Source organism: Protopterus annectens, chromosome 1.part0 (assembly GCF_019279795.1).
Source record: "Protopterus annectens isolate FY-2018-M chromosome 1.part0, PAN1.0, whole genome shotgun sequence".
In the NCBI taxonomy this organism is placed as follows: Eukaryota; Metazoa; Chordata; order Ceratodontiformes; family Protopteridae; genus Protopterus; species Protopterus annectens.
Window position 1 is genome coordinate 960,507,309 of NC_056725.1, and position 24,577 is coordinate 960,531,885.

General features: G+C 44.4%; 1 protein-coding gene across 21 annotated transcripts in view; it reads right to left on the reverse strand.

Annotated features, from left to right (window-relative positions):
• EPB41L2 (erythrocyte membrane protein band 4.1 like 2) overlaps positions 1-24,577 on the reverse strand; it is a 2,741,769-nt gene that overhangs the window by 979,324 nt on the left and 1,737,868 nt on the right. For all 21 annotated transcript variants that reach the window (XM_044064528.1, XM_044064527.1, XM_044064516.1 and 18 more), the window contains one exon: positions 11,852-11,927. In XM_044064528.1, the coding sequence (XP_043920463.1) occupies positions 11,852-11,927 (76 nt within the window). The remainder of the gene's footprint in view (positions 1-11,851; positions 11,928-24,577) is intronic.

Genomic DNA, 24,577 nt, shown 5'->3' on the forward strand with positions numbered 1-24,577 from the left:
TCCTTTCAAGAAAAACATCACAGGAAGGAATTTGTTCCCAAAGTGAAAAATCTATGTAGTTGTCAAGAAAAGGAAACACGGCAGAAAAAGGAACTGAAAAAGGACCAATGTTCTTATTGGAAGTCCATATGGATATCTTTTCCATTTGCTTCTATAGACTTCATAGGAGGATTCTTCTGGGAAGCTGAAAATTGTCACAAACAGTGTAACAAGGCCAGACCATCGTAACAGCATTAGAATTGAAGAAACCATGCAGTTAGCTAGAGGGTATGGAGATAGAGATACTTGATCTCTGATGGGTGAGAAAGGAAATCCAGAATGGGCTCCAGAATTCCCTGTAGAGGATTTCAAATGAGAAAAGAGAGAGAGAGAGACCATACCTGACGCTGAGGAGGCCAGAAGGGGGCAATGGGGATAACAAAGGTCTTCAGCCTGCTGTTTTTCTGCAAAAATGCAGGGATAAATGGTATACAAGACTGGAGACCAATCTTGAGCCAGAGCATCCCTAGGGATCCTATCGAAGTATGTGTACTACAGTAGTCCTTGGGAGGTGGAGTTGGTTCTTGGAAGTCTAATACATTAAAAGCACGGCTCTCGCGTCTGGGATAATGACAAGCGAATGGTCTCTGAAAGGGGACCATGTAGTTGGACCATCCTTCACTTCATATGCACTCCCACCGTTGTTGGGAAGCATCCAAAATAACTGCAGCTAATAGAGTAGGAAGAGAACAGTGTGCCTGAAAAGCATGTCCTCTGACAGTCTAACAATATATAGATTTTTTTTTTTGGCTGCATCTTCCATAATGTCCAGAGGTGTACAAACCAGAAACCCTTGGCTTGCAAAAGTTGATGTCTGGTTAGGGCAAAAGAATCCAGATATTTGTATATGAAAAATAGCTGCAATTATTCTAGTCTCATAAGAGCTGCCACAATCATCCAGCATTAGATAACACCTTAGGACTGTTGTAAGAAAAAGGGCAGGTTTGTCCTGGGCTCCATGTCAAAAAGGCAGATGACTTCCAGAATGCCCATCTATTTTTGATGTGGTGATCTGCATCCTGGAGACATATAGCAAACATTCAATCGACCTTACATATACAAAGCAGCATGGACTGAACTGTAAAGCATGCAAAACATTGACTCCTGACATTGTGATCGACATTAGTTAGATTTAGTGTTAGTCTCAGGACCCCCGTCTTTTTTTCTCTTTTCTTTATAGTCTATTGAACTGCATACTCTTTCTGATTGGATAAACATCGGTGGGGGGGGGGGGATTTACAGACCTCTGATATTCGGGGCCCCTAGACATAGTTTGTAATATAGTCCAGGAGTCCAAATGGAAGATAACATGACCCCCAAAGGTCTCGAAAGGTGGACAGTCGAGCAATGCTTCAGAACACTGATCAGGCCTATAGAGGAACAAGTATTTAGAACCTGGTTCTGTGGAGCCAGTCTGCCTCTATGTACCTGTAGCTGAGGAAGTGCCCCCTGCCCTCAGAAGTGTTCTCGTACAAATTTGAAAAACCTGAAAGAGTGTTTAGCTACATTTTCTTGATGCCTTAGTGTTTCCTGAAAATGACTGTCAAGTAGAGAAGATGGTTTGATTCTGGCAGTACTCAGAGTGTCACTGTTTTGTTTGTAAGCTTCAGGAAAGTGCATCTGTCACTGATGTCCTGACCAAAAAAGGAGTCATCAAAGGGGGGTATTAAACAATGACGTCTTAAGGAGTTTCTTGAAGTAAGATAATGTTGTGCAGAGACAACTGATAACAGTTTTGTAAGGGGTGGTAGGGTGCAAAGCTCTCTTAGTTTGGGAAGTATGGATGTTCCATCTCACAGCCCTCTTAGATCTAGAGAAGTGTGATGCTGGGAGACTATCACAGCATGAAAGTACCTGATGTGAATTTGCACTATTTAAATTTATCCATAGATTACGGATTACCGTGAGTAAGATGAATAGGGACTTTGAGACACCAGCTCCTGCTTAGTGGATTAGTAACCTCCCTGAAGCCAAAAAAGGGGGGGCTCAAATGGGAAATGAGGGGAATCCTCTCATGACAGACCACATGGGGAAGTCAGAACACCAGCTCCCAACGTATGTACCCCGGGGGAAAATTTCCCTTGGAAAAGGAACATCCTACAGGAAGGGAGGCAGGATAAAAACAACAGGGACAATGGCCAAACCAGCGCAAGACAAGTTATTTCCCCCATAATTCAAAAAGGGAACTAGAACAAACACACACAGGAAACAGAGATCCAGTCTCCGAAGCAAGATTCCAAGCAAACAACTAAACATTGAGGTAGACAATGCAAACTCAGCGAACATCTCCATGCGTCCACCATAAAATGGAAGGGACAAGCTCTGCATGCAGGACAAGGGGCACACCTCTCTGGAGAAAGCCTGAAAGAACAGGGGAACAAAGGGCCGAAGACATGAAAGCATCTCCAAAAGATGGTTCCATAAGTCTAAAAGGCTGTTAGAATAACATGATTGTCCTCGTCTGTATTCCTGTGAAGGACATGAAGTCTGGAGGCAGAACACATATCCTACGTCTTCTCACATATGTTATGAGGAGCAGAGCAAAGAGCACAAAGTAAAAAATCTGGATACTCTGCAAAGATCTGGACAGCTGAGCATAACTCTCAACCCCTTAGTGCAAAAAACTGGACAAAGCCTGACGGAATGGGGGAAAACAAAGGCCCTGCCAAAAAAGGGACAGATTTTAAATACTGCTCTTATAAACTTAGAATTAGTCTGAAACTCAAACTTATATCATTTAGTGATTTAAATCTTCAGATCATCCCAGTGATTTGCCAGAAAATCACAAATTTTCTGAGAAATAGACGAAAGAAACGAGGCAAAAATTTGAAAATTCTGCAAAAATCTGTACAGTTGAGAGGTATGTAACTGAGGGGCAATGCAAAAATAAACAATGAAGCTGTTGGACCCGAGGAGCACTTTGGCTCAGAAGAAAACCACGCCAGACCAGCAGCACCAGATCTGAAGGAGACAGATCCAAGAAAAGCACACGTCTCTGTTGACACCTAGCATCCATTGGATCTTAGTTGTAGGATCTGAGAAATAGGAATAGAAAAGTACAGTTTTGCACCTACCATAAATGTAGATGTTCGAGTGTATACACTGCTGCAGTCATTACACTTGGGTTATCCTGCCATCAGGCAGTTCCCCAGTCGGCCTGAGTTCCAAAGTCTTGGTCCGGCGTCGGTTGCTGTCGCCTCCTCCCTGACGTCAGTGCGAAAGGGGTATATAAGATGCAGCCAATGCCATTTTCTTCAGTTTTTCTTGCCCCAGATATCAGGTGCCCCCAAAAGGTAGGCAATTCAAATTGCTAATAAAACATACGTAAGAAAAGCAATCAACAACCTTCAGTTACCAGCAAATATTTCCCATAGGTAGTAAAGGGTGGAAGACACAGGTACGCACCAGCAAGTAAGAGGGGAAGGAGGGAGGGTAACCTGGACTGCAGCAGTGTATACACGCGAGCATCTACATTTATGGTAGGTACAAAACTGTACTATGTTCATCGTGTGACACTGCTGCAGTCATTACATTTGGGTAGAATCCCAAAGCTGAGGTAGGGTGGCTGGTTCTATAAGGCATTAGGGGTGGCTATAAGGCCCTGCAGCACTGCAGTGGCAAAGCCAGCTCTGGATTTAGAATATAGAGACAGATGGTAATGCTTGGTGAAGGTATGAACAGAACTCCATGTTGCTGCTTCTAAAATGTCCTTGGTAGGTACTCCTCTGAGGTAGGCAGTTGAAGTGGCTGTTGCCCTGGTGGAGTGAGATCTAATGCTGTTAGGTACAGGTTTCCCATAGTGTGTATAGCAGAAATGTATACAGTGACCTATCCATTTTGAAATAGTCTGTTTTGAAATGGCTTTTCCCTGTGCTCCTGCAGCACATGCTACCAATAATTGCTCAGTTTTTCTGAAAGCTATGGTTTTGTCCAAGTAAAAGCGTAACTACCTGTGTATGTCCAAAGAATGCAGTAGTCTCTCCCCTTTGTTCTGTGGATTTGGATAAAAAAGTTGGCAAGTGAATAGTTTGGTTTAGAGCCACACTTGATACCACCTGTGGCATAAAAGTAGGGTTAGTTCTTAAAGACACCCTGTCTTGGTGGAAAATGATGAAAGGTTCCACTGCCATTAGTGCCTGTAATTCTGAAACTCTTCGTGCTGATGTTATTGCCAGGAGCAGAGCAGTTTTCCAAGAGATATATTTTAAATCTGCTGTGTTAGCTGGCTCAAAAGGAGGTAAAGTTAATTTTTTCCAACACGAAGTTGAGGTCCCAAGTTGGAGTAGGTGCTCTATGGGGCAGTCTTATGTTTTAGCCCCTCTGAGGTACTGTTTTAGCAAGGGATTAGAGAAAATTGGTAGATCCGTGTTGTAATGAGCAGAGATGGCAGAGGTGTGGATCTTGATGGATGAAAAGGAGAGGCCTTTGCCCAGCATCTCAGTTAAATATTGTAGTATCTGAGGAATATTTGGGACAAGAGGGTCAAGGCTATGAGCTTGGTTCCAGGCACAGAATCTCTTCCATTTGTCCGAATAGGCTTTCCTGGTACTAGGCCTTCTGGCCTCCAGAATGACATCCTTAACAGCTTTGGAGAGAGGCATTGCTTGCTTGACTAAGGAATCTTCCATGCAGCCAGGTTTAAAGTCTTTAGCTGGCTGTGAAATATCTGATTGTTGTGCTGAGTCAGAAGATGCGGGATTTGAGGCAAAATCCAGGGTGGTCCTTCTGCCAAGTGCTTTAAGATTGGGTACCAGTGCTGGCGTGGCCAGTCTGGGGCAATCAGGATCATCTTTGGCTCTACTTGCCTGGCTTTTATGAGTACCTTTGGAAGGAGAGGTAGTGGTGGGAAAGCATATACTTGTAGGTTTTTCCAGCTGAATGAGAGGGCATCCACTTTCCATGCTTGTGGATGGTAAGTCCTTGTGCAGAATTTCTGTAGCTGGCAGTTCATTGGGGATGCAAACAATGTCTGGGCTCCACCATTTTTGTGTTATCATTCTGAATATTTGTGGATTCAATTCCCATTCGTGGGGATCCATGATGTTTCTGCTTAAGTCGTCTGCCAGTGTGTTTTCTCTCCTGGCAGGAATTGTGCTTGCAGATGAACTTGATAGGTTAGAGCTGCGTTCCACAAGGTCATGGCTTGTCTGCAGAGGGGATAAGAGTGAGTGCCCCCTTGCTTGTTTATGTACCACATAACTGTGGTGTTGTCTGTCTTTAGTAGTAGTTGCCCTGGATGCAGAAGGTCCTTGAAAGCTATAAGGGCATTTTGTACAGCTAGCATCTCTTTTTGATTGATGTGAAGATGCCTTTGTTCTGCGGCCCACTTGCCCTGAATACATTTTCCTGCCATGTGTGCTCCCAAGGCGTAATCCGATGCATCTGTTGTCAGTGTTTGCCTGGCTGTGGGTTGAGTGAAAGGCTGTCCCTTGTTGAGGTGACAAACTTGAGCCCACCATCGAAACTCCTGTTGAAGGCAAGGAATTAGTGGTATAACTGTTTCCAAACTTTGACAGTGTTGAGACCAGACACTCTTTAGGTACCACTGTAGATTCCTCATATGCAGTCTGGCATATGGAATTAGTAGTACGCAAGATGCCATGTAACCCAAGGCCTGCAGAATTTTTCTTGCAGGGAGTTGGATTCTTGTTGCCATCAATTGAAAATATTGAGTCAGTTGTTCTTGCTTGTCTGGAGTGAGATAAGCCATCTGGGCCGTTGTATTCAAGCTGGCACCCAGGAATATTATCACTTGTGAGGGCACTAGTTTTGATTTCTTTTCGTTTACTGTGTACCCTAGGCAACTTAATAACTTTTTTACAAACGCCAGATGCTTTAGAAGTATGTCCTTGCTCTCTGCTTGAATCAGGCAGTCGTCCAGGTACAGATAAATTTGAATTCCTTTCTGTCTGCAAAATGCAATTACTGGTGCCAGGCACTTTGTGAAGACTCTTGGCGCAGTAGATAAGCTATAGGGCAGTGCAGATAATTGGTAGTGCATTGAACCAGCTATGAATCTAAGTTATCTTCTGCAGTTTTGTCTGATAGGGACATGCAGGTATGCTTCCTTGAGGTCCAAGGTTACAAGCCAAGCTTTCTTGCCCAGCATGGGAAGAAGCTGCTGTAGTGTCAACATTTTGAATTTCGGAACATCCAGGTAAGTGTTTAGAGAAGAAAGATCCAGAATGGTCCTCCAGGCTTTGTCCTTTCTGGGAACCAGAAAGAGTTTTGAGTAAAATCCTTGTCCTTGCTCCTGTGGTGGTACCTTTTGAATAGCTCTCATGTCCATGAGTGCTGTAATTTGTTTTTAAGCCTCTGCCCATTGATTTGGTGGCAGATTTGGCATTCCTTTTAACCTTGGCAGAGTGTGAAAGTGGAACCTGTAACCTTGAGATACAATGTTGAGAACCCATTTGTCTTTGGTGATCATATGCCAATTGTGATAGAAAAGTGCCAGTTTTCCTCCCAAGGGGGCTGCCAAGAGAGAACTGTTTGGCAGCTGTAGTGGGAAGTCATTGGGGCTGTTTTTTTATATGGTTGGGGCTTTTCTTCCCCTTCTTTCTGGCCTGATGCACCCCATTGTCAAGGCCTGTAAGGACCTTGTGGTTGACCTCTACCTCTTGGACATCTGTATCTGCCCCTCTGAGGTCTGTCTGTAACTGGAAAGGACCAATTCTTTGTTGGCCAATTTCTGCTAAATCGAGGAGGCTGAACCTGTAAGAAATCCTTCACCGTTTGCATATATTTTGCCTTATCCTCCATTTTCTTTAATACCTCTTCTGCCTTAACTCCAAATAACACATCCTGCTGCAAAGGTGCATCCAATAGTTTTGCTTTAACATGATCGGGTAACGTATGTTCTTTTAACCAAGCATGTCTTCTAATGGCAGAACCTGTAACTGCTGCTCTACAGGAGGCCTCTAAAGAAACAAAACCACATTGCAAAGTATGTTTTCCCACTTTTTCAGCTGCATGCAATAAATCCTGCATTTCCTTAAAATTAGGAGGATCTGATTCTGGAAGCATTTTTTGTTTCAACTGAGACATCAAAAATTGCTGATATTTTTGCATGTGAAACTGGCAATTTTAGGCCCTCATTGCTAAAGTTGCAGATGTATATACTTTCTTCCCCCATCTGTCTAATGCTCTGGAATCTCTGTCAGAGGGGACTGGATTCTTTGCTGAAAAGGCCTTTACCCCTTTGGGGCCCTGAGCAATAGTTTCAGGGTCAGCAACAGGGCTTTTATAAAGAAATTTGTGAAAGTCAGGGGACTCTGTAGTATCTGTCAGGCTTAACTGGGGCTGTATGTAAAGAATCAGGATTTAAGCTGGATTCAGTATACACATCATCCACAATATCTAACACTGGCGGAATAGCAAGGAGTCTGTGCTGCGGTAATAAAAGGAAGTCTCTGAGCCTTTTCTTGGATTCTGAGTAATCCTGGCCTTCCCAATGGAAATGCTCCCTCATGGTATGTAAGGTTTCCCCAAAGGAGTAGTCCTCAGGTGGAGAGGTTGAAGGTATTGATTCCTCACAGCATCAGAATCCTCATAAGGGGGTAATGAGTATCCTGTGTCTGAAGATGAATCTGAAGAAATGGATACCTGGTCGGATGAGTCATAGTCTGCATCCTGTCTAGGCCTTTTATCAGGAGGGGGATAGGACCCCCTGATCAGAGTGATTAGGTCTTCGGCCATTTTGAGCATTTGTTTCTTAGGCATGGAGGCCTGCCCTGGAGAATGCTGTATTTGTTTCTTTGTTTTTAAAGGAGGTTTAGACTTAGCAGAAGATTTAATGCTTAACTGAGTAGGTCTGAAAACACCATCTGAAGCTACGGGTTGTTCAGCTACTCCGGATCCCGCTGTAGGGTTAGTTTCGGTAGGCTGAAAGTCTTCTGTGTCCGAAGGCCCAGCTATCTCCACGTGGGAGTCAGAGGCGGCCTGTGGTTCTAAAGAAGCAGTCGTCAGGGGCTGCGAAGGCGCCTCGCTGAAAACCGGAGAACCAGTGACTGCCCTAGAAGAGGCTTCGTCATCAGTTTTAAGCCTAGGATGCCTATCCTTGTCTTTGCGCTTTTTAACAAGACCCATTTAAGTTGTCTTGTTAAATACCACTATCTCTCTCCGCCCCCGCCTCTTATTATAATGACCTATTATATCTATCTCTTTTCTCTACTTTCACTGGCTTATGTGGTAATCACAAAACCAATCCCACACTTTTCCCACCCCTTCAATTATTTAAATTTAACAGTATTTCATATACCAAAATACAAAAAGTAAATACAAAATAAAGTCACCTTGCTGTTTTCAAATAGTCTTGCTCCACTAAAACCTTAACTCTTTAAGCAGGTAAAACTTTTTACCCACACTCAAGTTACTACTACTTTACTATCTAACTACTCTAGTGCACTGCAGGTGTCATTCTTTTCAATCTTACCCGCTTTAATCCTGTTACTAGCACTTTCTTAAATATCTCTAAAGATCATCTCTCTCTTTAGGACATATCTACTGTCTTCTCTACTTGTTCTCCCTACACTACCTACACAGTTGATCTTACACACTTAAACTCTTATCCCAAGCACCCCACCCCATAGCACCCCATCCCGGGTCCTCCGTTTCCTAGTTCTCTTTTAAAGTTTTTATACAGTCTAGTATCAATGTAGAGGGAAAGTGGTTGCTAGTGGAATCCTGCTCAGCTGGTGGTGAACTATATCGGCAATGCAACATTTGATGCCTCCTCATGTAACACTCCACAACCCACAAAAAAGCACAGAAATGCAAATGGATGCAGCACCAAAAGGACCAGAGCTGGCTGCTCTCATCTCAAGATGGGAACACTTAAACCAGTCATAGGATATGTTACCACACCAGAGTTACCACACACCTCACATAGTGCCATCAATACATCAATCAACACATCCACACAAAAATCATATGCTCAAAAAGACACAAAAAATGCACCACAGCAGAAAACACCACCTCACACCACACAACCACCACACCCACAACACAACACCTGCAACCACATACACAGCACTTCAGAGTGTCAACACATCACATGACATAAGGCCAAAGACAATGCCCAGACACACTGATTGCCTGACCCACCACACTCAGAACTGGCGTCCAGCCATCAGTGAGACTGAAGGTCAGAGTAAGCCGCCTGTGAGCTAGGAAGAGAGCCAATAGCATAGGTCAACCATAGCCTCAGCCTTGGGTCCACAGCAGCATAAGCACTGGATTGTCACAACTGGTGCAAGCGAAAAGCGTGCAATTATGTATGCCGGTCATTGGAAGTTCTGATGGCATGGTGTAATTGAATTTTCTGCCAAAATAATGTCGGGCAAAATCAAACCGTTTAATAGTGCACTTGTTAAACCTAGCACAAAACCGACAACCAGTGACGTCGTGGTCTGGGCATAGGCATGGGATACAATAAGAATGTAAATCCTTATGAGGTATTTGCTTCCCACAAGAAATACAGTTATTAACTTTTACTGACATCGGTCTGAGGCAAGAAGAAGTTTCCCCAACGGGGTACTTAGCTTTGTAGAAGACTTTGGTTCTGGATTCGGAATGAAAATCTCAGGAGTAGGCTGACCGACACTTGCGAACTGCTTTTGCTTCGGGCACTGCGCGGCAAGAAAAGACTGAAGAAAATGGCGTCGGCTGCATCTTATATACCCCTTTCGCACTGACTTCAGGGAGGAGGCGACAGCAACAGACGCCGGACCAAGACTTTGGAACTCAGGCCGACTGGGGAACCACCTGACGGCAGGATAACCCAAGTGTAATGACTGCAGCAGTGTAACACGATGAACATCTGATTGGATCTATCGGATCCAATGGCAAGACAAACCAGGATACCGAGGAGTCCATACAGACATCCAATCCATGGATTCACCAGCCCCGTGTTTCAAAGGAGTCAGGTCCAAGAAATGCAGAGTTCTCTTTTGACACCCAGCATCCATCAGATCAGAGTTTCAGGATCCAAGGAATAGGAAGAGAAAATGATCAGAACTATCAGATCCAATGGCAGGACAAAACAAGATCCAAAGGAGTCCGCACATACATCAGATCCAAGGAGGTTGTCCCACTGCAACAGTCACAGACAGTTGGATCCGAAGACCCAGGATCCTGTGAAGATAGGCAGGCAAGTGGCAATACTAGGGGACCAAACCCTTCATATCCAAGAAGCACTGGGGAGCTGACAGAGGCCCTAGCAACATCAGATCTAAGGGGCTGGATCCAACATCCTCAAAATATTACTGTACATTTTCTTTCTAAATGGGGAGGTTGAGCACCGAAAGAAATCAGCAAAAAGATTTAAAGTGTACAGGTGAAGGATCTGAACTCTGTACATTCATTAGATGAAGCAACTCATTAACACTGTCCTCTTTTGCAATAGTAACATACTTGCAGACCATTCCACGATCATACCTCTCAATCTCTTAGATCAAAGAAACTGATGAATTCTTTAAAAAAAATTACTCTTACAAACTTAGAAAGTTAACAGAATGACAGGTTTTGCAACAGCATGAATTTTTCTAAAGGACATGGTCTGAAACTCGTCTGCCGTTATTTTCTGACTACAGTACTGAACAATTTGCATGAGAAAGGCTAAACAGTTGAGAGTATGTCCTTGATCAGTTAAACACCTTTAGACAATGAAGGACCACACAAATGCCAGCAGTCTGTGATATGTCCACAGCACCAAACAGAAAAGTAAAAAAAAATTTGGACAAGCTAAAAACAACTAGCCATAGTTTTTAATCTCCACGCACCTGAACCAGTACACAGCTCTCCAGTGCTGCCCTGTACTTCATTGCAACACTTAAAAACAACCCAGGACACATCTGGACCCTGACAAACGCTACAAAAACTTAAAAAACACAACATTCACAAAGCAGAAGGCCTGAAACAGTTGAGGTTCCTGAAGGACAAGAAACTGAAACTAGCAAAACCACCAACGGTGCAATGGAGAGAGCAACTGTAAGAAAAGGAGTATATAAGTGTCTGGCTGCAAAAGTGCAAAAGTATGAATAATACACACACACATTTCAATGCCGAGGGAGGAAAAAAAGAACTGATTAAGCAAAACAACTAGTTAAGAATGAAAATTTTGAGAAATAAGAATAAATAAAAATCCACACTGCTCGAGATTTGGATTTCTCGGTCTCACCATGACGGCAGAAAATGAGATCTGAGGAGTTAGGGATGGCGTGATGTACTGTGGGAAGAAGGAAGAGATCGAGACAAGGATCCAAAAGTCTTGGAAATGCGGCCAACTCAGATTCGAGACCCATTAGTGAGGATGAATAAAAAGGGCAACATCAGATCCAAATCTTTCAGATCTTCAGATCAAATGTTCATTTCTTGTTAAGGTAAGAAGAAAGGATAACCTGTCTCCAAACAGACTATTTCCAAATAGTTCTCTACGGCTATTATCTTTTGCTGCACTCACTACAACAAAACTATTCCAGGCAGGGTACTTGTGCAGTGGTCAACATGATGAACATCAAAAATAGTCTGGGAACAGTGAGAGAGACTTGAAACCAAAAAGTATAGTGTGTGTCAGGTAAGATACAAATGTTGGAGACTGTGAAGCCACCATGCTGATCGCATGATGAGAATTTAGAAAAGGAAGAACTTAGAAAAAAAACAAACATTAAATTATATAAACGTGGTAAAAGCAAACAAATACACACAGAACCATAAACGTTATCAGGACTTCAGTGCAATGAGTAGAATTTTGTTAAGTTGTATGTGTAAACTGCCAGTGTGAAACTGTTGAAATAAACAAGACTCCACATACCTTGTAATATCTTCAGTTAACTGTGAAGGATCAGGAGGGTAAAACTTCACATTAAAGGCAAACTGCCACGGATAGTCTATGGGAAAAGATAATGTTATTAGAGCTCTGACAAATGGTATCCATGGATCTGCTATACTTGATCTAACATAAGCAGTAATGCTACTGCAACCCAAGTCAGTCTTCACAGGTCAGATGTGTCTGTGGTTTACATGTAGTCTCAGTTAACGTAGTCACCATTTATTCAACTTATCACCTCTGACAGTGTGGTACAATTCTGGTTTAAATCTACATATATGCATATCACTGTGTAACTACATAAACATTTAAATACCAGAGTGTGTTGTACAGCAAAGAAAAAAAATAACAGAACTGTAAAGGAAAACAAAATAATTACAAAATAAACATGATGCTGGTGCAATCAAGGCACAGACCAACAAGAGGATGGCATGGATGTAGCTTTGCTGGCAACAGTTCCATACAAGAAAGAAGTAAATGAGCACATTGTGACAAAAAAAAAAAAACAAGTAGCTGGTCACCGACATGCTAGTTTTGCTTATACTGTGAATACTGTCTTACATATTAGTTATGTGTTGGTCACTGATACGTCACTACCTGTTATCTGTTATTTGCATTACTGTATAAGGGTGGTATCTGGAATGTGCCCACATTAACGCACTGACTAAAGAAACTGGTGCGCCGGGTTATTGTTTTATCATTAAGCTAGTATCGTTGACTCAAGAAGTGTGCAGGTTTATGTAATTGGAAAATGCCAGGGAGTATATGTTGGTAATATGTTCTTTGCAAAACGCCAACGTCCACATGCGTACTACAAAGTAACGTAATACTCACTAAATGAGCTTAGCTAGACGCTGTCTGTCTTGCGACAGTGCCCTGCCTTCTTAGTTGTGCAATTTTATAGCAGAGTGTTTCTAGGAACTATCACGACATTGCCAGAGTGTTTTAAAAGCTTTTGAACGGTTTAAATAATTGCGACAATGCCTTGCACAGTTAACAGTACCTAATTGTAAAACGGATTGTGTTTGACGCTTTAAGAATATTTTAATGTGCTCTACAACGCCAACTTACACACGTGGACTAGAAAGAAGTGCCCCATTCTCTCATAGTCCCATTTAAAGGCTGTTTATCTAACACATTGTATTGCAAATACTACCTAGCCTAATTTGTCTGCCTATTTTATACAAATAAGCAATTTTTGAATGCTTACTACATGCTATTTGTTAGTCGCTCCTGTGACCACTACAGCTCCTTATAGACCTTAACCTTACCTGCAAGAGGTTTTGTACCAGCGTTAGTGTAGTGGACCATCTAAGGAATGATATTCCAGTGTGTGTATTATTAAATCCCTTGTTTAATGAGTGTTTTCTGCTCTGTAATAATCTCAACTAAAGGCCACAACCATAGAGTTAATGATGCCTACTCTGGATCACTCTGCAGATCCCTATTAGTGTCCAAGGTCTAACAATTGCCTTCACTAGTAGTGTTAATTGTGTATAATACCTTCTTGTAATTGTGTACAATACCTTCTTATTTGCTAATGCATCTCAAGATAAATGAGTAGAAGCTTAAATCTGATTCTGTAAACTCTCAACATTTGTCTTCTATTGAAACACACCATTAGCCAAAGGGATTTATTTTAACTTACTGCTCCTGTGAAATGTGTTGTTTTTGCTTATTGCTACTATGAGATCATGTGTTTTTATACTACTAAAGTGCTATTTCTCTCTCAACTTTCTTTCCTGTTCTCCAGCTTTTTGCCCTGAATTATCCCCTGTGACTACGCCCGGGTGGATACCTAGACCTAATCCTAATTTTACCACAAAGCTCAGCCAATTGCCCAGCCAACTATAACAAACTCTGCTGCCTCATCCCCTCTTGGAAAATTGAACCAAGCTTTCACAGAAGACTCCAAGGAAGTATGTGAATTTGCTGTTAAGCCTTGAACTACTATAGTTTTATGTCCTGCTAGGTGTTTAAGTACTCTCCCTGCCAGGAAAGCCAGCAGCCTAAACCTTTCTTATTTTTGCATCTCTCTTCTTCCCCCTCATCTAATTCCCTGTTCCACTCTTGCTCCTTTCTCTCTTCAGTCCAATCTAGTCGAGGGACTGCCCTGGTGGCCTAGGTGCACTTCAGAATTTGTCCACTAGGTGGCATCCTCTCCCCACTACCTTTGACTTCAATTCACTTGCTTCTTGTACTATATCTCTATGCTTTTAACTTTTCTTTTTCTCTCTCTCTCTCCTAAAACATTATAGTCCACTCTAACCTACTAATTCCAGGTTCCCTCCACTTACCCTTAAGCAATCAATCACTCCACAGATAAGTTCTCGATCCTCTCCTGCCCTCCTTGGTTCTTCCCGCTCCATTCGCCCTGCGGTCTCACTCCGCTGCCCTACCCTGCCCCTAAATTCCACCCGCCCCCAAGCACCTCTACCGTTATTACCCCATAACCACACCCACTACCATTCCACACCAATCAGTCTCCTGCTACCTGGGAACACCCATTTCACATTTCCCGCCCTCATTTACCCTCACTCACCTCTTCTAGACTATCCCACCTAGACAATTATCTTCCATTATTACTTCAACACCCATCCTTACACAACTCTCCACTCTCTCTCTCCACTATTTAAGAACTTACCAGCTCCTCTACACATAAATCTTTCTTGTACGTAGCCCCATTTCAACATGCTATCTAAACCCTCACTCATCTCCCTTTTACTACCTCTTCTTCTTAATTTATCCTATCTTTACTACCTCACCCAGCCCATTAAGTCTTACCACTCACAACCCTTCCATGTAACTAACCATCTTACTTCTTCACCCTCAAACTCACACATCCCAATTTCTCCTCATCTATTTCCCATAAAAAAACTTCTATTTTTCCCATATAAACTGATAACCTTTCACAAACATTCTACCCCCATAGTAACTAGTAAATATTCCATAATCATAATAGAACCTAATCTATTCACTATACTGTCCAATTACCTCTCTAATCCAATTCTATATCTGGTTACCTATCTATTATCAGGTGATATCCATCCTAACCCAGGCCCACCCATCTCAACTAATACAGACAAGTCCATACTACTTACTTCCTTAAACTCCCAAAGTATAGTCAACAAAATCCCAAACCTCCACGCCTGGCTCATACATAGGTTCATAGGTTTATACTAGGCTATCTGCCCTAAGGCATTTATAAGCCTAGCCCAAAGTTTTGTGGCTTACGCCACCCCTTATGTTAAAAAATACTGTGCCCATTAGTTTGTTGTGCCTCTGTCCAGCAGTGACACAGAGATGATTCCCTGGGTAAACCTACGATCTCCCATCCACCGGTCAAGATTTCTCTTGAACAGAGCCAGCGAGGTGCTCTGCCTCACATGGACTGGGATTTTATTCCACAGCATAGGGAGTCTCTGGGTGACAAAATCTATCCCTCCAGCATGTCCTATTTATATCCGTGCTAAGGTTTAAGTCGCTTGCTCTAGTGGATCTGGTAGATTTGGATTTTTTGAGGTGGAGCATGTCCATTAATTCCGGGTTGGACATGGCCTTGTATGTCAGGCACAGGTCACCTCTGAGCAGGCGGTATGCGACTGAATAGAACTGGAGTTTCTTCAGTCTGGCAGCATATGACAGATTTTGGAGTCCCTTTGGGACTCTCCAATTGCTGCAGGTGTCGGGTGAGATACATCCCGAATGGGGCATTGTACTCGATCATTGGTCTGATAAGTGAAGAGTACAGAGGAACAATGACCTCACTTGATCTGGATGTGAATCCCTTCATGATCAGGTGGGCAATGTAGAAGGTCTTTCTAACCACTTTAGCAATGTGAGTGTCAAAAGAAAGGCCACTGTCAACCTGGGTCCCCAGGTCCCTGATAACCTCTTCTGTGCTTAATGGATTGCCACCTATATGGTAGCTTGGGGTTACCTTGTTTTTCCCAAGGGTATGACTATACATTTTTGGCATTTAACTTCAGGCCATGGCTCTGGCACCAGTTATCAGTTTCCGTGAGACCCTCTGAAGGATATCTGTGTCCGATGTACTTTCCACTATGGCCCAGTTTGCAGTCATCTGCAAACTTTGTCAGCCATAGTCCTCCTATGTCTGCCTGTACTTGAGAAGTAGATGCCGAACAAAAGGGGCCAAGGACTGAGCCCTGTGGGACCCCACTTGTGACCAGCTTGGAGTCTGACATGGCGCCAGCAACTCTAACCCTGTGGGTTCTGTCCTTTAGCCAGTTTGCAACCCATCTTGTGACATATGGGTTTACATTTAAGCTGGTAAGTTTCTATAATACCCGAGTGGAGTATTGTGTCGAAAGCTTTTGCAAGGTCAAGGTAGGCTGTATGGACTGCCTTTCCCTCATCAATAGCCTTAGTGACTGTTTCGAAGAAGTCGACCAAGTTCAAAAGGCATGATCTGCCCTTGACAAAGCCAAACTGGGTCGGGTCCAATGTCTGCAAGTCCCCTATGTCTTTGTTTATGAGTTCCATTATGATCCTCCATAGCTTTGCAGACCAGGCTTGTTAAGCTTATGGGGCAGTAATTTCCAGGGTCCGTAGAGGTACCGCCTTTGTGGAGTGGGACCACAGTTGCCATACGCCACTCCTTGGGCATGTATCCTGTGGTAAGGCTAAGATTAAACAGCTGCCTTATATGCGGGTTTAGTTCCTCGTTGAGTTGTGTAGCACACAGCCGGGACACCATCCGTCCCATTGATGCTGTGTGTTTAGCTTTAGAGAGAGCAGCTTTCACCTGCGCATTAGAGATGTCTGGGAGGCTACACTGCTGGGATAGTTATCTCTCCTTTGGGGAGAGGGGTGAAGTTTGCACTGAACCTGTCTGCCAGTATGTTGGCAATGTCTGTGGGTTCAGTGATTTTGTATCATTTTGGACTAATTCTGCACATCTGGGAGTTTCCACCCAGGTTTCTAACATAGCTGAAGAAGGCCTTATGATTGTCTTTTGAATCTATTGCAAATTTTCTCTCAAATTTGGCCTTGGATGATTTTATGAGTGCTCGTATTTTTTTACTAATAATGATCAAGGGTGTCTTCTCTTTTATGGATTTTGCTCTATCATGTAACAGCTTTCTCCTCTTATTGTAAAGTTTGTTTATGGCTGGGGTCCACCAGACTGGACGTTTGCCCTTGGTGGAAAGAGTCTTGGTTTTATTAGGGATTGTATGATCCATGCAGTCCTGACATCCTATCCATCTCAGAAACATGGTTAAAATCCCATATAAAAGATTCTGAAATAATTCCTCCAAACTATTCTATCAATAGAAAAGACAGGTCCCACAAAAAGGGGGTGCAGTAGCTCTCCTATACTCATCCCCCTTGTCTGTTACTCCTTATAACAAACCTACTCCTCAATTTATCAATGCTGAACTACTCCTAACTACTACTTCAAGTCAACAAACACAAGCACATATGTACAGCTTCCCTCTACATCCCCCCAGGGGATAATATTTATACACTCGAAGACATCCTCTCCTGGCTCTCCAACAACATTAGCAATGAAACAATAATCTTAGGAGACATGATGGGCCTCCATTCAGTCTCCAACAAACCCACTTAACATCAACCTCTACAATTTTTCGCAGCTAATCAACTCTATAACGCGCCTCTCAAAAAAACTGTCTAGTGGCAGTATTCTAGACTGGATTCTAGTCTCTCATCCCCACTATTTCTCCGACAGTGGTACTCTTCCAGATCCTCTTAGTGACCACTTACCCACTTTCACTCATCGTCTCCCCTTACTCCTACATCGCACCCATAATTTTATTACTATCCGGAATCAAAAAAACTTTAACCCATCAACCTTTTCTAATTCCCTAAAAGCAATAAACTGGGACAGTCTAAAAACATTGCCTCTAGATAATGCAGTTGCCCACTTCAACTCAACATTCTTAAAAGTTCTAGACTATCATGCTCCCTTAAGGACAAAGAGAATAAAAATTAAAACTGACCGATGGCTTACCAATAACACACTAGCAATAATGCGGCATAGAGATAAAGCCTGGACACACTTCCAGAAAAATAGGACCACCCTCAACCATAATGAATACAAAAAACTTCGAAATAAAGTAAAAAAACTCATCATCTCTGATCGACAAAATTACTTCTCCATACTCCAAAACAATAACAAAACAAATCCTCAGAAATTCTGGAAAAGTAACTCTAACCTGCTCAACCCCAGCAAACCAGACACCCCCACCCCAGACCCTAATGCTCCTGATACTGACCTAGCCACACAATTTAACTCTTTTTTCATTGAATCCATTTCTAAATTAACCTCTTCTTTCCCTAACAATATCACATGCTCCAACTCACCCCCAACCCTTCCCTACCAATACTCTGCCCTGCACTGCTACCACTCCCTCATTCTCATCCACTAACTCTCTACCCTCTTCCTCTTCTCCTACTCTCACTTCCTCACCTTCTTCACCGCCTAATACCCCTCCTCCCACTCCCCACTATTCTCACTAAAGCCTATACCCACTTCTACTATCAAAAAACGCCTTCTAAAACTGAAGCCATGCACTAATGCTCCTGATAATATCCCCTCTTTCTTAGCACGGCAGCTGAAGCAATTGCCTACCCCATTAGCATTCTAATCAACCTCTCTATCCAAGAAAGTACAGTACCCCAAATCTGGGAATGAGAAGTTATGTACCTACCATAACGTTCCATGTTAGTTGTCTTCTCTCGCCTTCTTTCTTGCTTGATGGGTTCAGAGCCGATCCTTGGCTCCAACTCGGCACTTTGCTAAGCTCGAGAGTCACTTTTACCAGCTCGAGGCAGCCCCATATCCCATGATGCAAAGCGGTAAGTACCCAGATCTCGTTTGTTATCTATAGGCAATAACACCTAGCACAAAAAACTTCCAGAAGGAAGAAAAGGCAAAAAGCCTGAAGGATGAAGGTAGACCAGAACTAGCTGGTCTTAAGAAGCATTCTTCCAGATAGGGAGAAAAAAAGGTCTGTCCAGGCCAAGGGGCAGGAGGGAGGGTCGCAAGAAAGAAGGCGAGAGAAGACAACTAACATGGAACGTTATGGTAGGTACATAACTTCTCAATGCTAAGTTGTCAATCTCGCCTTCATTCTTGCTTGATGGGACCGCGTCCCTAGCACCTCTATCCTGGGTGGCTCAATGGAACAGACTCTTGAGAACTGTAGAGCCAAAACTGGCTCTATCCCTGGAGGCCAAATCCAATTTGTAATGAGAAACAAAGGTATGAGGAGTGGCCCAAGTGGCTGCTGCACAAATAGTGTCTAATGGAAGTCTAGCCTGAAAAGCTGTGGAAGTGGCTAAGCTTCTGGTTGAATGCGCTTTAGGTTTTGAGCACAGCTGTTTTCCCCTGAGCTGATAGATTTCAGAGATGACGGAAGAAAGCCATCTAGATAAGGTCACTTTGGAGACAGGAAGGCCTTTCTTGTTATCAGCATAAGAAAGAAAGAGCTGATCAGATTTCCTGAATTGTTTTGTTCTGTCCAAATAATATCTCAGTTGGCGGTGAACATCAAGATAATGTAATTTTTGTTCCGATCTGTTTGAGTAATTAGGGAAAAATACAGGGAGGTCAATAGATTGGTTCAAATTATTTTTCGAGGCCACCTTAGGCAAAAAGGTTGGATTAGTTCTCAAGGATACCCTGCCTTTGTGGAAGACCAAATAAGGGGGACGAACAGAGAGAGCATGAAGTTCTGACACTCTCCTTGCCGAGGTAATAGCAACAAGGAAGAGTGTTTTCCATGAAAGAAATTTCAGGGAACATGAAACAGCTGGCTCGAAGGGAGGAAGAATTAAGGATGTCAGCACGAGATTTAGGTCCCATTGAGGAGGAGGACTCCTGACTGGAGGTTTCAGGAGAAAAATTCCTTTTAGAAAGGCTCTACAAAGCCTGTGGGACATAATGTTGTAATCTGCAAAACCAACATGAAAGTTCGAGATAGCAGCCAACTGAACTTTGACCGTGGAAGATGAAGAGCCCGCGTGAAAGATTTCCGCTAAGAAATCCAAAACTGCTTGAACAGGGGCAGTAAAAGGATCTATATTTTTAGCTTTTTCCCAACAAGAGAAGCGCTTCCATTTGCTGGTATAAATCCTTCTAGAAGAGGATTTAAGGGAAGCCACTATGATATCCCTAACAGGATTAGAGATCATAGGAAGCCTGGCTAAGGAAGGAAGTGGAGCAACCACGCTGTGAGGTTGAGAGAAGGAATAGACCAATGCAGCTGACCCGATTGGTGAATCAGAAGGTCTGGCACTGGGTCCAGATGCCACGGCTGCACCAAAAGGTGACGATGGAGGAACGGAAACCAAATTTGTCGAGGCCAATAGGGAGCAATGAGAATCATTTTGGCTCTCAAAATGGTGGCTTTCTGGAGTACTTGTGGAATCAGCGGGAAGGGAGGAAAGGCATAAAGAAGTCCCCAGGGCCAATCCTGGGTTAGAGCGTCTCTGGGGGGATGGCCTGGCAGTGGGAAGAGAGAAAAGAAGTCTGGGCATTTGCTGTTTTGGGGAGTAGCAAAAGATCGCAACATGGGCGGCCCCATTCTAGAAAAATCTCCTCCACTATAGATTGTTTGAGAGACCACTCGTGAGGCATGAGAATAAATCTGCTCAATCTGTCCGCTAGAATGTTGGTTTTCCCAGGGATATGCGTTGCTACCAGAAACCGATGAGAGGAGATCGCCCATTGCCAAAGTCTGAGAGCTTCTCGACACAAGGGGTAGGACTTGGTTCCGCCCTGTTTGTTGATATACCATACTACAGACATGTTGTCTGTGTGAACTGCAATTGTTCCCAAGGGAAGAAAGTCGTTGAGGGCTTGCAACATTAAAAGCACTGCTCTCATCTCTAGGACATTTATGTGCAGGTGGTATTCGAATGGTTGCCACATCCCATGAATCATCCAGCCCTGATAATGACCCCCCCACCCGATCAGGGAGGCGTCCGTAGTGACTGTGGCTACCGGGGCCAGGGATACAAAGGGTCTGCCTTGGTGAATCTGGGGAGAAGTAATCCACCATGATAGATGATTCTTGCAAATTTGTGTCACCAGGATTTGGTGACGCATGGGAAGTTGTTGGTAAGACCACTGAGTGAACAACATCCACTGAAGAAGACGCATGTAGAAGCAGGCCAGAGGAAGAAGGGTAATAGCCGCAGCCATGAGGCCCAACACCTTCAGAACCATTCTGGCTTGCACCTTTTTGCTGGCAAGGATGATCCTCACGTGACTTTGGATATCTGAGATTCTTTGGTCTGTGAGGGTTGCTGACATCCGAACAGTGTTTAAGTTTGCGCCTATGAAAGTAATAGACTGGCAGGGCAATAAGGAGGATTTTTCGTAGTTGATCGAAATTCCTAATTGAGTGCAGAGATTTAGGGTGTAATCCCTGGCTTGAAGAAGTTGATGCCTGGTGGTGGCTGAAAGGAGCCAGTCGTCGAGATACGGAAACACCTGGAATCCTTGGCGTCTCAGGTGAGCCGTGACCACTGCCATACATTTGGTGAACACTCTGGGGGCTGTAGTGAGACCAAAGGGCAGAGCTCTGAATTGATAATGACTGGACCCCAGCCGAAAGCGGAGAAATCTTCTGGAGCGTCTGTGAATTTTTATGTGATAGTATGCGTCCTGAAGATCTATTGAGCACATCCAGTTGTCCTTCTCTAGGAAGGGCAAAATTGATTGAAGTGTGACCATTCGAAATCTTGTCTTTCTCACAGACTTGTTGAGTCTGCTGAGATCTAATATTGGTCTCCAGTCTCCCGTCCTTTTGGGGACCAAAAGAATCTTGAGTAGATTCCGGGCTCTGAATGGTCTGTTGTAACTGGCTGAATGGCTCTTTTTTGTAGAAGCTTTAATACTTCTAACTCTGCAATTTCCCTTAGAGCGGGTGGTACATCTGGAAGGGAATTTTTGTGAGAGAAAGGACTTTCCTCGAAAGGAATTTTGTAACCCTCGGATATAATCGACTGTACCCATCTGTCTTGAGAGAGGGAACGCCAGGCTTCTGGGTACAGCGATAGTCTTCCCCCGACTGCCTCCAAGGATGGACAGTTGGGCAACATCTCAGGGATGCTGGAAGGGCTTGTCAGAGAGGCTCTCTGCTTCCCTGGTTTTGTGGACCCTCTGCCTCTAGAGCGGCGTCTGTTATTATTACCCCCTCTGCTTCTAGGGGTAAACTGACCACGTGTGTCCGGTGTGACTCCCTGGGACTTACGGAACCACATTTTTCCACCCTTCTGACCTTTGGGGTAAGGTCTAGAGGGGGTAGAAAAACGGACCCCTACGGCAGAAAGAGTCTTGCCGTCCTGCTCACACCTGGTCAATGTATCCTTCACTTGAGGGCCAAACTATGCTGACCCATCAAAGGGAGAATTCGTGAAGGACGCCTTAAAGGGATCTGCAAAATTACAGAGCCGCATCCAGGATTGACATCTAAGAGCCACTCCTGTACCCGCGACTCTACTCGCTCCATCAGCTGCATACGAGATCAGTTGCATGGAGGAGTTAGCTATAGAATTAAGGATTCCTAGCTGAGAAGCAATCTTTTCTTGAGCCCCTGCAGCCGTAGGATCCTGCACTACTTCACCTAGTTCCTTGAGGATGTCCCTTTGGAGTCTGGTGAAGTGACATAAATAGTTCAGCGAACGCATGGCAAAGGTCGCTGAGGAGAACATCCTCTTACCATACCTATCCATGGTCCTAGAATCCTTATTAGGAGGATGGACTGGTACGGAAGGATCTGCAAGTTTCTTCTTAGTGGCGGCTGCCACCACCATGGCATCAACAGGGACACCTTTTGTGAGGAATTGCTTTTCAGAAGGGGCTGTAATAAATTTAGACGGCCTCCTAGGAACTGGCTCTACAGAATCCGGAGCAGCCCAAGCCTTTCGAGCAATAACTTCCATAAGGGGGTCGAAAGGTGGAGACACCCAGGAGGTGGAGGGTCGAGATCCAAACGCCTCTAGGTATACCGACTCATCCTCGGAGGGATTTATGGAGGGCCAGTTACCCCTCTGTTTTAGGAGTTCTAGGATGTCTGAAAAGGAGACATCCTCAGAGGGGGATCTTGGGGATCCCTCCAACTCATCTAAGTCGGTATCTGAAGTGGAAGACTCAGGGGAGTCCAGGTGTTTCCTCTTAAAAGTCCTCTTGCGCGGAGGATCTCCTGACTGATCAGGAGAATCCTCGGAAGAGGGGGTTCTTCCCAATGGGGAAACCTGAGGCGGTGGATCTCTAGGTCCGGGAGCAAGAGAGATGGAAGAGATATCGATAGGCACTGTAGAGGGAGGAGCTAAGGGAATAGACTGCTGACTGAGTCCAGTGGCCAGTACACTCTTCATCACCTCGAAGGCCCCCCTCCCAGGGAGACCCGAGAGAACCCGTTCTGAAGAAACTGGGAGTCCCGGGCCCACTGAAAGGGAAGGCTCCGAGGCAGATGTCGGAGCCGAGCTCACCAAGGCCGAAGCTCCAAGGGGAAGAGCGGGGTCGGACAAGGGTCTGATGCCACTTACCCCCTCGGAGGAGACCAGGGAAGCCCGACCACCGAATCCCCCCAAGGAAGGTCTCGGGGAGGAGATAAGAGTAGATGCCGAGGGTGCAGAAGGGGGGGGGGTATCTGCCCCTCAGCCATAGCAATAACTATCCCCCGTAGACTCCAGCTCCAAACTCTGGGGTAGAGTCGAAGGAGGAACTTGAAGAGGGTGTGGACTAATAGTCGTCTGTTGAGACGGACTATGAAGCATCTGGGCCAGTGCCTGTGATTTTAATAATCTACTTACCACCCTCTCTAAATCATGGTCAGATAACCTGGACGACCTAGATGATCGGCTCCGATGGCTCCGTTCCGAAAGAAGAGGTGAGGCCGGAGCCGACAGAATCAGTTCCAAAGAGGGGGACCTGGACCTCTTCCTCGAAGGAACCATCGGAGCCGACAAAGCTACTGATCCAGTCGGAGCCGATAACTTTTCGGCTCCGAGAGAAGATCTAGACGCATCGGCTCCAGCCGGAGCCGATGCAGGCATCGAAATAGCGGTGTCGGAGCCGGTCGGCGCCGACACCGAAGCCTGAGCCACATGGTGGTCGGAGCCAGAACTCGGAACAGACACCAAGGTGACCATGGAAGTATCGGCACCGATAGCCATCGGTGCCGAAGATCTAGTCAATGTCGGATCGGCTCCAGCCGGAGCCGATCTCGACTCCGACAAAGTCGGAGCCAAGGCCGAAGGCTTGGGTACAGAAGCCTGGGCCTTAGACTTGGAAGGCTTTCCCGGAGCCGATTTGGCCGGGGAGCCCTCCGGTTTAAGGAGTCCCCTTAAAATCAATTTGTTTCTCCTTTCCTGCAGGACTCTCTGGCTAAAAGAATGACATATTGCACAGGAGTCCTGCAGGTGGAGAGGTCCCAGGCAGTATAAACAAGAAGTGTGACCGTCTGTCAGAGACATCTTCTGACAGCACGAGTCACACTTCTTAAAGCCTGAGACCCTCTGCTCTTTGGACATAGTGGATACAGAAAGTACACACACAGTCCCAAACAAGCAATTAAAATTAAAGTACAAACAATAAAAACCTCACACACACACACACCCGGACAGGGGGGGGATGGGAGGGAAAGAAGGCCTGACTAAAAAAAATTAAGGATAATTTTTATCAAAAGGGGCTTACAATTAACAAATAATAAG